The 13225-nt window shown below is 33.7% G+C and overlaps 3 protein-coding genes across 3 annotated transcripts; 1 reads left to right on the top strand and 2 right to left on the bottom strand.

Annotated features, from left to right (window-relative positions):
* Positions 1-577: 577 nt before the first annotated feature.
* Positions 578-4305, bottom strand: LOC137805633 (uncharacterized). The gene has a single exon (XM_090299484.1). It carries the CDS (start codon positions 2116-2118, stop codon positions 1486-1488), a length of 633 nt encoding a protein of 210 aa, XP_090155610.1. The 5' UTR covers positions 2119-4305; the 3' UTR covers positions 578-1485.
* Positions 4306-4457: 152 nt separating this feature from the next.
* On the bottom strand, positions 4458-5838 carry LOC137807683 (uncharacterized). The gene has a single exon (XM_068608441.2). The coding sequence runs from the start codon at positions 5640-5642 to the stop codon at positions 4638-4640; it is 1005 nt and encodes a 334-aa protein (XP_068464542.2). The 5' UTR covers positions 5643-5838; the 3' UTR covers positions 4458-4637.
* Positions 5839-10950: 5112 nt separating this feature from the next.
* On the top strand, positions 10951-11810 carry LOC137805927 (uncharacterized). Its single transcript, XM_068605802.2, has 3 exons — positions 10951-11114; positions 11213-11274; positions 11364-11810. Exons 1-3 carry the CDS (start codon positions 11024-11026, stop codon positions 11655-11657), a joined length of 447 nt encoding a protein of 148 aa, XP_068461903.1. The 5' UTR covers positions 10951-11023; the 3' UTR covers positions 11658-11810.
* Positions 11811-13225: the final 1415 nt, after the last annotated feature.

Consider the following 13225-nt stretch of genomic DNA (forward strand, 5'->3'; position numbering starts at 1 on the left):
GCTAGTACCAAATTAGAGTATCTTCAATCAATCTGTATTCCCTTGATTTGATGTTTAGAAATAATAAAGAAAACTTCAAATAACATGACATTCACATTCATCAAAACCACATAAAGTTTAGTGAAAACATTTATAATAAAAATAAAAGTATAGTAAAACAACTATCAGATACATCAAGGCATAGGTTTATTATTTTCTTTAGATTTTTACATACAATTGAAAAGTTTTAGTGATTCAGATTGTGTCTCATGTCCTACAACCAGACGGTCTACCCCAGGTTTTTGTATCTTTCTTTTTCTCTCATCTCAGGGAGGTTAAAGAAACAAATCAATGTATCTCATTCTTCTTATGAAACCAAATATCACGCTCTAGCCTCCACCATTCGTGAAATAGTGTGGATAAGCAACTTACTCCATGATTTGCACATCAATTTCAATAATATTGTTGTTCTTTCAATAATATTGTTGTTCTTTCATGTGACAATCAAGTCGTTCGTCATATTGCTTCTAGTCCTACTTTTCATAAGCACATCAAGCATATTAACATATATGTCATGTGATTCAAGAAAAAAATACAATCTAATATGATTCGTCTTATTCCTATTCGCTCAGATGAACAACTTGTCAATGTTTGTACTAAATCCTTAAGACCACCATTATCTAAACTTGGGATAATGAACAAACATTATCTAGTTTGAGGAGGGAATATCGAGTTATATAGCGGTTCTGACCAGACCGTGGTTCTAATGAGACTAGACAATCAAATTTTGTTGAGACTAGATGATCCTATAAGACCGTTTAGTGGTTCTTATGAGACTAGAGGGTCACCGTCTAATGATTCTGTTGAGACTAGTCGGTCCTATAACAAGACTGTCTAGTGGTCTTGTAACTAGACGGTGTAGTGGGTTAGGCTTTGTCGTTTTGTTCTCTTTATAAGTGTTGCAACCTTGAAAACGTGTGTGCATCACACTCTGTTTTTCAGAAATAAATGTTCCTTCATTTGTTTTCTGCTTTTATGAGTTGCACTTTGGTTTTCTTCTTTCTTCTTTGTTTCGTCTTCCTTTCGTCTTTTCATGAAATACTATTTCCTAATGTTTGATCCTCATTCCCAGTGGGTACTATAATTTCATCTATTTCTTTCTTTTGGTTAAAGAGAAGCAAAGTGAATCGGGATCATTAATTAAACAGATATTCAGTATATTATATATGTTACCCATGGTAGAGTATCAAATCAACATTTTATTCAAGGACACACATAGCATTGAATCACAAATATTTTAAAATTTAAACAATATTTACCACTTTTCAACTCCACAAGTCAAACTTCGGATGCTGCATTAGCCAGCTGGGAAGGAGTAACAAACTATTTACCTGTGAGTTAGATTTCTAGATGACTGTATCACTGAAACCAACCAGAACATCAGGCCAAAAAATCTGCATCAGATTCACACTCAAATGCTTATAATTGTTCTTACAGCGCATATGGCTATACTATGGAACTTGCAATTGCTCTAGTTGAAGGCTCAACTAGGAAGCCATTAGGGATGTGGTGTGGTTGCTCGGCACCTCCTTCAGGAACCAACAAGTCAGAGAGTGCTACCTGAAGAGAGGAAACTTTCTCTTTTAGCTGAGCATTCTGTTGGTGGATTTGTTGGTTACATTCCAGCAAGTAAATGATCTTTTCGGAGAGTTGATGGTTTAGTGTCTGCAGATGATCCACATGATACTGCAGGAGTTCAATCTGTTGCTTCTTTCGCATGCGAGACCTGCGAGCAGATTCTCTGTTGGAGAACATCCTCTTCTTCTTTCTGTCATCAAGGAGAGCCTTTGCTTCATCAGAATTGTTATTGTTGTTACTATTTGATGATGTGTTGGGAGAGGATTTATGGAGTGGGACTTGAATTGGGTTGTGGCTGGTGCTTGGAAGGTGCAATTGGGAGTAGAAAAATGGAATATGGTGTAAACTATGAGGTTGATCCAGATGGGTCAAAGTATGGCCTTCATCAGTTTCCATTGTTGAGGTCAGGATAGGTTTCTGGGTTGGAGAAAGATAGCGAAAGCACTGTGTTAAGGAAGCATAAGGGGCTACATGGAGCTCATCATCTTCATTGCATTCCATGTCTCAATTTTTCATTTGAGTATGAGAGACGGAACTAACTGATATACAACTTTTATAGATTGGAATTGGATAGTTAATGCAAATAGAATACAAGTAGCTATGGGAATTTCTTCACATTTAAGTTGGCAGGTGTATTTATAGATGGGTTAAGTTCCGTAGATAATATTGATTCTACATATTAGGAAAGTTAAGATTACATATTTGATAAAGATTAATAACAAATAATGGAGATAAGTTTTGTTCAACAAAATGGTGGGATATAATTGACCTAGACACAAGGAGATTTGAGAAGTAAAGTGGTTTAATGGCTGGGAAGGCAATGCCATTGACTTTTTGATTATAAGTATGCCTAAAAAATTATACAAAAGCAACAAATTCAGTTCTCCATCCTAGATGAGAGCCAGAGGATTAAATTATGCCATATAAGCTCATAACTTTATACCCCATTCAGTAAAATGCTGGCTAAGGACTCTATTTGCAGTTCTTTTTCCTATTTTTAGTCTTGGTTATATACCCTATCCAAGAAAAAATGGCAATGCGCGTTAAATTTTAACCTAAAATTAGGACACAATAAATTAAATTAGTAGAAAAATTCACTCGACCCAATAAATATATTATAACTTTTTATATCGAAGGAGACCTCAAAAATTGAAGGCTGTTAACAGTAGCATTTTAAGCTTTGGATTGAATAAAATGCCACATGTTTTATGAAAAAGCAAACGAAATAATTGGCGAATTTGGCGTCTCCATGGAATCTTCCATCATAAACTATCACTTTTACCTAGTGGACAATGGCAATGAAACATTGCTTACACGGATGACATTTATATGTCAAGGTTAACACGTATAAAAAGTATTATTCTTGCACTTGCAAAGGTATTCTCTATTCATTGCTTATATAGTGCAGATGCTAATTAAAAGTCTAATATATTGCCTATAATAGGTATTCTCATGCATAGTAAAACACCAGCTTTTGATCCCATTGTCACGTCGAGTTTCAAATCACTAACTTCCAAGCATCATATGTGGATCTTTAACCTGCAACCCTGTTTCTTATTGACATCCATTTTACAAGTTTTTGTCTGAGTGAAATTAATTTGAGAGACATTTTAATAAACTATATAAATTCACTCTTTGATCTAGAGGCAAAAGTGTTTATGGTAACCAACAACACCTGACAGAAAAGAATAGGTTTGTTTTTGTTCAATTTAATGGAATAAAACATATTACTAATATTTTACAGATGCAGAAAAAAGGATAATTTACAGATCAATAATAGCAGGAGCCATTGAATGTGAATTGTCACTCTTCATTGTCTATTGCTATTACTGATATCGAGTTTTCACGTGACAAATTATCTTAAAATTTAATTTACGTAGGCGTGCCGTGCGTGGCAATAATCAACCACACTAAAGTGAGAATGACTAACAAATGAATCTTCAGCAAGCAACTCAACTAGAACATCCCCCAAAAACAGGAATGAATACTACGTTTCTAAAACCAAAATAATATTTTCCATAACAAATATCATATTTCAAGCCACACACAAGAATGCAACTTCGTATTCCTCATTATTCCATTTTCAGGCAGTACTGATACGAATCCCAGAAAACACACTCCAATAAAAAAAAAAATCCAGGTAAGAAATTTCGTCCTCAGACAAAGAAAGCTAGCAAGACTTTAGCTACATGAAGAAGGGATGACACACCGGATCAGGAAGCCAACGGTCAAAATTGGTCATTGCCTCTATTAATATATGAAACTAATTGCTAACAGTCAAGGGAAGCTTTTCAACCCTCTGGCGTTTAAGTTTCATGAAATGACGACGTAGCAGAAAAAAAAATTATATGAATATGACTTAAAATTTAATTTGTATAAAAAAATTAGATTATAACAAATTTAAAACATTATAAAAATATAAATTTATAATTATTAAAAATATAATGTATACTTATTTTGAAATTTTACAACTTCAACGAGAAACTAGTTTACTAAGCATTTGAATCTAACTTTTTCAGAATCCAAAATTAAACACATGAACTCCCTAACTTCCCGTGCCAAATAATCTTACTTTTGCATATGCAAAGAAGTTTTTCCCAATTTGAACATCACCAACCAATCAACAAGTTATGATACCACTCGCAGTTAAAGATATGATATTTGAATGTGAATGCAAACAGCAGTAAGAATATGAGAGGATAAAATCCGTCAAAAGGGTCTGCTTACACTTCCAGGGTTCCTCCACCAATCTGCCGGAAACTTCCTCCAATATGCTGGTGACTCAGAACGGCACTGGATCATCAAGAATAAGAACATAAACAAATCACAACAACCACAAATTCCAGGCAAAAATGATTCGTTTATGTGATGTATGCAAAGTACAATTCGAAGAGAAAATCCCTAAACTCAAATCTTCAAAATCAACAAGAACATCACAAGCATTTTTATCAGGAGCAAAAAATCTATACTTGATCAAATACCCTAAAAGTGAAAATTCATCAAGTAAACATATAATATGATCACATAACAGATCTATGAGCCTTCCTCCGCTCATAATCAGCATCATCAGTGGGAAACTCAAAGCGACAAACAGGACACGTGTTCCTTATCCCCAACCATGGCACAATGCAGTCCGCATGGTAACGATGCGAACACGGTAACTGCTTCACCCCTTCCCCAACGCCAAACTCCTCCTTACAGACCGCGCAAACCACGTTTTCGTTCGCCACGTCAGCAGCGCTCACGACCGCCGCCGGAAGGCTCCTCACGGCGGAGATGGAAGCCGGAGGCTTCCCAACTAAGGATTCCTCGTTGAATTGGCCGAACATTTCGTACTCCGCGGCGTATACGAAATCCTCGTTGTCCCCGAAATAAGGCTCGGAATTCGTTCCCTCCACATTGGCGTTCAACAGAACCTGCCATCCCAAATTGTTGGCCTCCAATTCAAATTCTACTTCCTCCTCCCTTTCCTCTTCGATTCCCACAGAGACGGAAACGGAGGTGTCGTCGAGCATGCTCAGAACTTCTCTCTCGTCGACCACTTCCTCCCACTCGAAATCCTCGTAACTGTCTCTGTTGTCTTCTAATTGAAGCGCGTCCAAGCAGAGAGGGATGCTCGAAACGTCGTCGTTCACGTTGTACTCTTCCTCCGAGTGCGTGCACATCCCAAACACGCTGCCGACGTTTCCGGACTGGAAGAGCGATTCGTCGGAGTCAGATCCGACGGAGAGCCGGCGTCCGACGAATAAGTCGTCGGCGGTGGGGAAGCCAAGGTCGTCGAGGGCGTCGATGACACCGAAAAAGGCGTCATTAGAGAGGGGATCGGTGAGTTGCGACTGTTCGACGCGCTGGTGAAAGAGATCCATTACGAAATTGACCTGATTCTCGCGGTCAGTGAGGGAGAAAGGGTTAGGATGGAATTCGGGGTCAAAATCGAAGTCTAAGTCCCAATAAGGGAAAGGAATCAGGGTTTGGTCATCGTCTGGGTGGCGGTGGTGGCGGGGGTAGGTGGTTACATCTGCCATTGTTGTTTGTGGGAGGAAGAAAGTGTGGTGTGAATGGAAAGTGTGGGGGAGTTTTTGGGCCTATAATGGGTTGGAGTGTGAAATGACGAAAAGCCCCTGGCTATTGCATTTCATTGTCCGTGTCTTCTCGCCTCCTGAATATGGGGAAGCATACCGTGTTCCGCTCTCTTTGCGCACACGTTCTGAATGTGTCTCCCTTCCTTTTCCTATGGCACACAATAAATTTATTTTCCACTTTTTCTTCGGTTTATTTATTTATTTATTAGACAATATTTAAATGCTCGATCTACTCCAACATGTTTTAAATTATATAGTAATTGATATTTTTTTTCTGTAAGAATTGTAATTTTTTTAAAGTAAATAGACTTTTTCTGTTTTTAATTTAACCTTAGTTTTGTATTTCCTTCATAAAGAGACTGAACAATTACCGACAGTACTTAGTATATGATATAATTTATACAAAAACAAAACATAATATGCATTAGCACAAAATATTAAACAAAAGTAGTAGCAATAACACTCTTTAATACATATTATTGTTCTTGAACATGATTTGAATCAAGATAAAGATTCGAACTACTATTCGGTTGGTCAGTCTGCACTTCTTCTTTTTCTTTTAGTACGAACTCCTCCTTCTACTATCGTTATTGATAAATTTTTACGTGATCGTGTTGTTATAAGTAATAATTTATTTTTAAGAACGGATATTGATCCCACAAGTAACCGTTGAATTATCAAGTACAATACTCTTTAAATATAAAACAAAACAATAAAAAGTGTGTTGAAAGTGGTTATGTTGGCGATGATCAATAAGAAAAAAGGCAAAGAATTGGTTACTTCAAGTTGAAAAAATGGGGATTAGATTTTATCTTTCTCACTCTTATGTATTTTGATTAGCATATTAACATTATGTTTTTTTATGCTCGTATAAAATTCATTTATATTGATTACTCGCATATTTATAAAAACAACTTATAAATATAATATTAACATTTCAAGTCTATTCATAATGCTCAAATATGTTAATTATTGTTGTTTAGGTCAGAACCCTAAAAATAGTTTCTAGTCAAATTTAAGATCAAGAATTAGAAACAAAACAACAATATCAATAATCAATCAAGAACATAATATTTTATCATATTTAAATATCACATAAATACATAAGAGTTCGAACATATTACTCCCAATCTCAAAGGGTAAAATTAGCCACACATCTTCTAGCACCTCATATTCTCCCAATTGGGTTACAAGTTACTCAATGGTGTTTTTCTCTCAATCTGACACACTAGGGTTGAGTCTTTAGCCCCCTATTTAACCTAATTTGTTAGGGTTAGATGGCGTCACTCTGATGGGCTTATTGATGAAAACATAAAAATGGTCCAATTTGTCTGACGCATTCTCGCTCAAGCGAGATGAAGCTCGCTCAAGCAAGAAAGGTGTCGATTTTCGAAAACGTCTTTAGAGCATTCTCGCTCAAGCGAGAGTCCTAGTTGCAAAGTTGGCTTTTTGGCGCTTTTATGTGTTCTGGGACCTTTCAGTTTTCACTTTTTAGCTTATATCATTCATCTTTAGCTTAGTCATCTTCATTCTTTCCTAAAAACCTGAAATTAACACCAAATTTGGGAATGAAATGCTCTTATTCAAATTAATATCATAAAATATGTAAGAATGTATAAATTCATAAATTAAGGATCATTTTATATGTATTTTAGCAATTAATATTCATAAGTGTCTGTATTTTAATATGAAATATTACTAAAATTAGACACTTATCAGTCACTCTGCCTCTTGGTCTTCGCAAAGTTCGGGCTTGAATGGTACCGGCAAAAGGCACTTAGACACTCAAATAAAAATATTCGACACTCGGTGTTCTAAGTACTGTGTAATGACGTACCTGATTCTTAGAATCTATGCCTATTTATATTATTATCATGCGCCCTTTGTTATTTGGTCGGATTAGGGAGTTGAGTCATGTTTAGGGATGCATTACCTAGTGTTTGATTGTTGATTAGCCTCATTAATCCTGCTTAAGCGTAAATGGTCTTTGTGGTGTCAATCGGCTTGGATCGGGTGCCGAGTCATAGTCTCGATCGTGCGAACCCTACCCGTACACTTGCCCCCATACAGGATGTTTAATCCAAAGAGTCTTTATCCGAAACCATTATGACAATTGGATTTCCCGAGATTGGACATAATGTTGGTGACGCCAAACACATGATGTGACACGCATTAATGAAAGAGTTTTTGGGTGTGATCCAATGAGAACTGTTGAATCGAGGAAGATCCAAAACCCAAAACGCTTCATCTCCTAAGCCCCTCAAAAACTATAAAGTCAAAATGATTACCATTTTACATATATAACAATTTAAGAATAATGATAGTCTAACATAATTGGTCTTACTATCAATAGACATTATCCAAATACCACACGACAAACAATAAAGAAGTCATCAAAGACTGGTTAATAAAAAAATATGTATGATTCAATAAAAATTAAATATAACACTAAACGATCATTGGAAAAAAGATTCAACTACTATATCTAGAACAAACATGATATAACATTAACCTCTTGGTTTAGAAAATAGTATTTAGTAAATATAATTATCTTTCTCAATTTAATTTTTAAAAATATTTTAAATTTATACACTTTATTCCAAATTCCCCCTCAAATTATTTCTTTTTAAAACCATTAATATTTTAATTTTCCTACTTTTTCCCATTCTATTATTTTTTTTCAAACAAAGAGAAAAAAAAATGCAAAAACTAGTTCGAAATTCGATTTATCGGAAACCGAATTTCGGTTCCAGCAATCATCCACTCTATCAAATGTCAGAATTCGATACCTTCCAGACCGAATTTTGACCTAAAAAAACATGCTATCTTTGTAAATATTTGCTCCAGTGTGTTATTTGGGAAAAAAAAAAAAAACCAAGCTATTTGGGTGAAAAGTTCGTGTAGTGGAAGATATAACATGATGTCAGATGGAACATTATTAATGAAAATTTTGTAGGCATGGAATGAAACATCAAAGGATTTAGGTCAGTATCCTCCATTGGGAGTTTAATTTGTCCAAATCTAACAATTCCAACCATTGTTAGAAATTTGGATGATTGGTCTCTGATTACATTAAATTTTAATAAAAAAATATTTACATATTGAAATGTTGGATTTATACGAGGAGAATGAAGAGTGTTATCATTTATATAAAACATATATATATATATATATATATATATATAATCTTAATGACTTTTAAATATCCATAAGTTATAGGTTGAATAAATTGGAAAAAAGTTTTTTCATTATATATATATATATATTATATTAAGTATTAATTAAATAATATTGGAAATTCATTTTAAATCCGAATGGATGTCATATAATATTATGAATCATTCCCTATTTAGATTAACTTGATAATTCATTCATAAATGGGTCCACCAGGTTCTTTTCAATCCTATAAGTACATGATAAAAACAACACACACAAAAATGCATTGCATTTATTAGTATTTACCAAGAATTAACTTAGATGTCATGAAGACTTTTTGTAGATATTCCTCTCTTGTTAATGGAAGACAACCAAGTATTTTTAGGAGTCAACAACACCTAGAAAACCAAGAAGTGTACTCCACAACAAAAAGTGAATCATTCCCGACCTGAATGTGACATTTCTGGGTATCACAATAAAAAATTAAAAAGTTAATGATAAATTTTCATTAATTTTGATGATTTTTGGCCATCTCTCCATCACCAATCAAAGAAGTTCTTACCATGTCCAATTTTTTCAGGATTTCACTTTATTGTCTGGAGTATTGCGTAGGATAAACTTTAAGTAGTCATGCAATCTCATTATTTTGCAGATTAACAACAGATGAGATCTCTTTCATGTCGTGCGTGAGATAACATATGGTGAATAGTCTGATAACGGTCCGATAGCGGTAGCCTGATAAGGCTAATAAATATTTACTAGGATAAATTTAAAATGGTTCTGATACCATATTAGAAAGTGAACTTTAAATCTAATTCAATTCCATAAAACCAGTTTATGGGGTGAAGTTTGCACTCACTTATATATCACTTATATATTATGAAAGACTATAATCTATATGCTAATTAAATAAAATTAGCTTTAGAAATTCAGAAAGAAGAAAAAACAACATTTTTTCGTTCTTCCTTGTCATAAGCGGAACTGCCAATATTAAAGGTCAAGAAAAACATTTTCTGTTTTATTGAAAAAAATGTTTTATAAATCAAAATGAGTAGAAGAGCTTCAACTCTCATACACAATTAATAATAGTATATTTTAGTCAGATTTTTCCTATCTAGACTCATCCGATCCCATTTTAGTGATAATTAATATTCATTTCAGCAAGCCTCATTATTTTAATTAGTAATGACATTTTCATGGATGAATTAAATATTCTTAATTATAACATTGTTCCTCGCCAGTCGTAATGGTCAAATGAGAACACTTCTTTCAAAGCACCCTACAATCTTGGTCAAAATGAGAACAGGCTTAAAGCTATATATATGTATTGGTTGCTTCCTACTTAAAACCCCAAGAAGGAGATACAACTTTAAGTCTACACACCAACTACCTTTTATTTTATTTTATTTTATTTAATAATGCACATTCTACACAGTTTACCACAAAGCGTGCCCTAATTTATTTCTCCCATCCCCACTCACTTTTAGGTAATTGTATCAAGCTCAAGCTATGAACATCACTGTTTAATAATAGTATTTTGATATGAACAAACAAACCTCACATATTGGACTCAAGGGTTTGTCTCTAAAAACGGAATCTGAGACCAATCTTTTATAAACATAGGTTCTAGTTAAGAAACAACTCTAGTTCCACATAGTCTGAAATGGAACACTTATTATATATATAGCCACTAATATCTTGTCTCATTTGTATAGAGTTTGTGAGGAGAATCGAAAAAGGTGTATGAAGTTTCATAGGAAATGGAGCGTGGAGTTATGGAAAATGGACCGAACAAGTTCTCCTCGTTGCATGCATGACGGCCGACAAGAGCTGAACAACTCGTATCTTCCATTTCACGCGATCATACACCTTTTTCTTCATTTTGACTTCAACCCTAGTTTCACTCCCACAGACAAAACAAAGCCCTTTTTCAACATTGTTCTCGCTAGACGCTAATTCCTTTTCCAAAGTAACCAGTATAGTAATTAGTATACTACTCTTTAACATTGATATTAATAATAAATAAATCATTGTTTCTTGAAATGAAGCTGGCTAACTTTGACATGCATGGGACCCTATAAGGAAAGACACCCTTCTCTTACGCAGATTCCTCTCCTCTTTTTGTTCAACGACATACCCCTCACCACTCTGTTATTCCATTCGCAATAATGGTGCCTGCAAACTTAAGGTCCACTACCTTTCTCCTAGTTTTCGTTTTGCTTCCTCTAAGATTCTCCAGCGCACACACCCAACACCAAGGTTCATTAACTTTTCACTTTCCCCATATTCTCTTTTTCTGTTGTTGTCATAATGTTGTGTTCATTTCAATCAGTTTTTGCCTTATCTTTATTGTTCAGGTAAGAAGACCCTGGTGGTTTTTACCAACATTGAAACAAGAAGAAGTCTAGTAAACTTAGAGGTAAGAACATTACTTATGTTTGATACTCTATGCTATGAAGTGATTCAAAGCGTGACTGAATTAATGTGGCAACATTTTTTCCACAACAGATTTATCATGGTGTTGCAGCAGTTGCTGAGACAGATCAAGGTACGAGTTTTCCCTCTGGGAGAAAGATGATGTCAAGAGGAGTACTCTCGAAGTTGAAGGTGGAAGAGGCTGAGAATGGAGCTAATGCGGCAACGCTTTGTGTGGTTGGAAACTGCAACCATGGAGAAGTTTTGAATGTGAAACAGCATAAAGTTGGTAAAAGGAGGCATTCTACGAAAGTCAATATGTCTGGTTTGGTGCCTCTGAATGCTGATTATTATGTTCCAAGACCTCACCCGCCCAAGAACAACTGAATCACAAAGTTTGAAACATATATACACGGAATTTTGGCATATATATGTGATGTGTTTTTAGTTTGGTTAGTTTTTACTTACTTCTAACCACATTTGATTTGCTTTGCTCTCAGTTTTGTAATGTTACTGTTTAGGGGAGTCATAACTAAACTATAGGTGATTATTATATTCTTGTATGTAAATTGAGGCTTTAAAAATGTGAACTCAGCTAGTGTTCCCAAAAGGAGTTTTTCACTAATTATATTAAGATTTCGTTTAAATATAATAATATTCTTTGTTTAAATCCGATATTTAATTAGCAAATCCATTACTGAACTCATTTAAAAGAACAAAATTCTCCCAACACTCATTAACTTGTATCCAAGACTTTATATAAGGAAAACTAAGCTTCTTACCACTTGGAACATTTGCTTCATTAATTTTGATTAATTCTTTAACACTTTTAGATCCGAGGGCACAGATATATTAATTCTAACGTTATTAAATAATTTTTAAATGAATTATTAGAATAAAAGTTTAATATTGATTCAAAATAATTTAACAACATTAAGTAAACATACTTAGTTTTTCAAAATTGTCTGATAATTACAAGTTGTTGGACATACTAATCTACTATAATTTTACCCCTTTTTTAATCAAATAATTTAAGTATATTTTTATTTTTCAAAGTATTTTTTCTAAGAAGTTTTGGGAAAGACATTTGGACTAAGCAACTCTACTAGTTTTTGTTTTGATTATACAAATAAAAAAATAATGATAAAAAAAAAACTATTGAGATAAAACACTATGATAGTAACATTAAAAATGTTACTAAATATAAATAAAAAAATGTATTAATATAATTTAATAATATTTTATCAAATGTTAGGTATGTTTTATATTAGTAAAAAAAAAAAAAATTAACAAAGAATAACTTAATAGAAAGCACAAATGAGTGTTTTAACTCATTTTAAAACAAAATTCAGACCATTGTACCGACGACAATCTACTTTAAAAAAAAAAGGTATAATTCAATGTACCATATATGCAACCTTCATACCTTCATAAAAGTGAAGCCTGATTGCATTACATTGACTACTCACACACTAGTGGTAGAGTACTAAACTCTATACATATCAGACAATACAATTAAATTAAACTTATCAGACAATACAATTAAGAATAAAGTTTTTTCACCCTATAAATAGTAAAATAACACTGACTTAATTATAATAATATTTTAAATTAAAAAATAAAGTAAATATAATTAAAACATTATTTTATTGAGTTGTTAAGTTGATATTTTTACTGTATGTGAACGTATCACCACCCTATAATTAAATCGATCTGCATTATAAACAATAGAATCCATAATGTATAATGTTGGTTACTGCATAGAACCTTAGGCAATTGTTGATGAATGTTTTTCAAAATCATTGTTTCCATCATAACACAAAGTGATTAAAATGATCAGAAGATTGGACACTACAATTAGGTGCTCATGATTTGTAGGAAAATGCACAACAACCAAGAACTAGAGTTGTCTCGGTGAGAGAGTGACATTGTTTGTTGTGGAAAGATAATATTAA

Source organism: Phaseolus vulgaris, chromosome 3, assembly GCF_051622355.1.
Source record: "Phaseolus vulgaris cultivar YP4 chromosome 3, ASM5162235v1, whole genome shotgun sequence".
NCBI lineage: Eukaryota > Viridiplantae > Streptophyta > Magnoliopsida > Fabales > Fabaceae > Phaseolus > Phaseolus vulgaris.

Excerpts from the sequence above, each read along its gene's own strand:
- LOC137807683 (XM_068608441.2), bottom strand. The coding sequence starts at position 5,642 with ATGGCAGATGTAACCACCTACCCCCGCCACCACCGCCACCCAGACGAT.
- LOC137805927 (XM_068605802.2), top strand. The coding sequence starts at position 11,024 with ATGGTGCCTGCAAACTTAAGGTCCACTACCTTTCTCCTAGTTTTCGTT. Across the intron at positions 11,115-11,212 it reads CGCACACACCCAACACCAAG|GTAAGAAGACCCTGGTGGTT; the intron begins GTTCATTAACTT and ends TTTATTGTTCAG. Across the intron at positions 11,275-11,363 it reads GAAGTCTAGTAAACTTAGAG|ATTTATCATGGTGTTGCAGC; the intron begins GTAAGAACATTA and ends TTTCCACAACAG.
- LOC137805633 (XM_090299484.1), bottom strand. The coding sequence starts at position 2,118 with ATGGAATGCAATGAAGATGATGAGCTCCATGTAGCCCCTTATGCTTCC.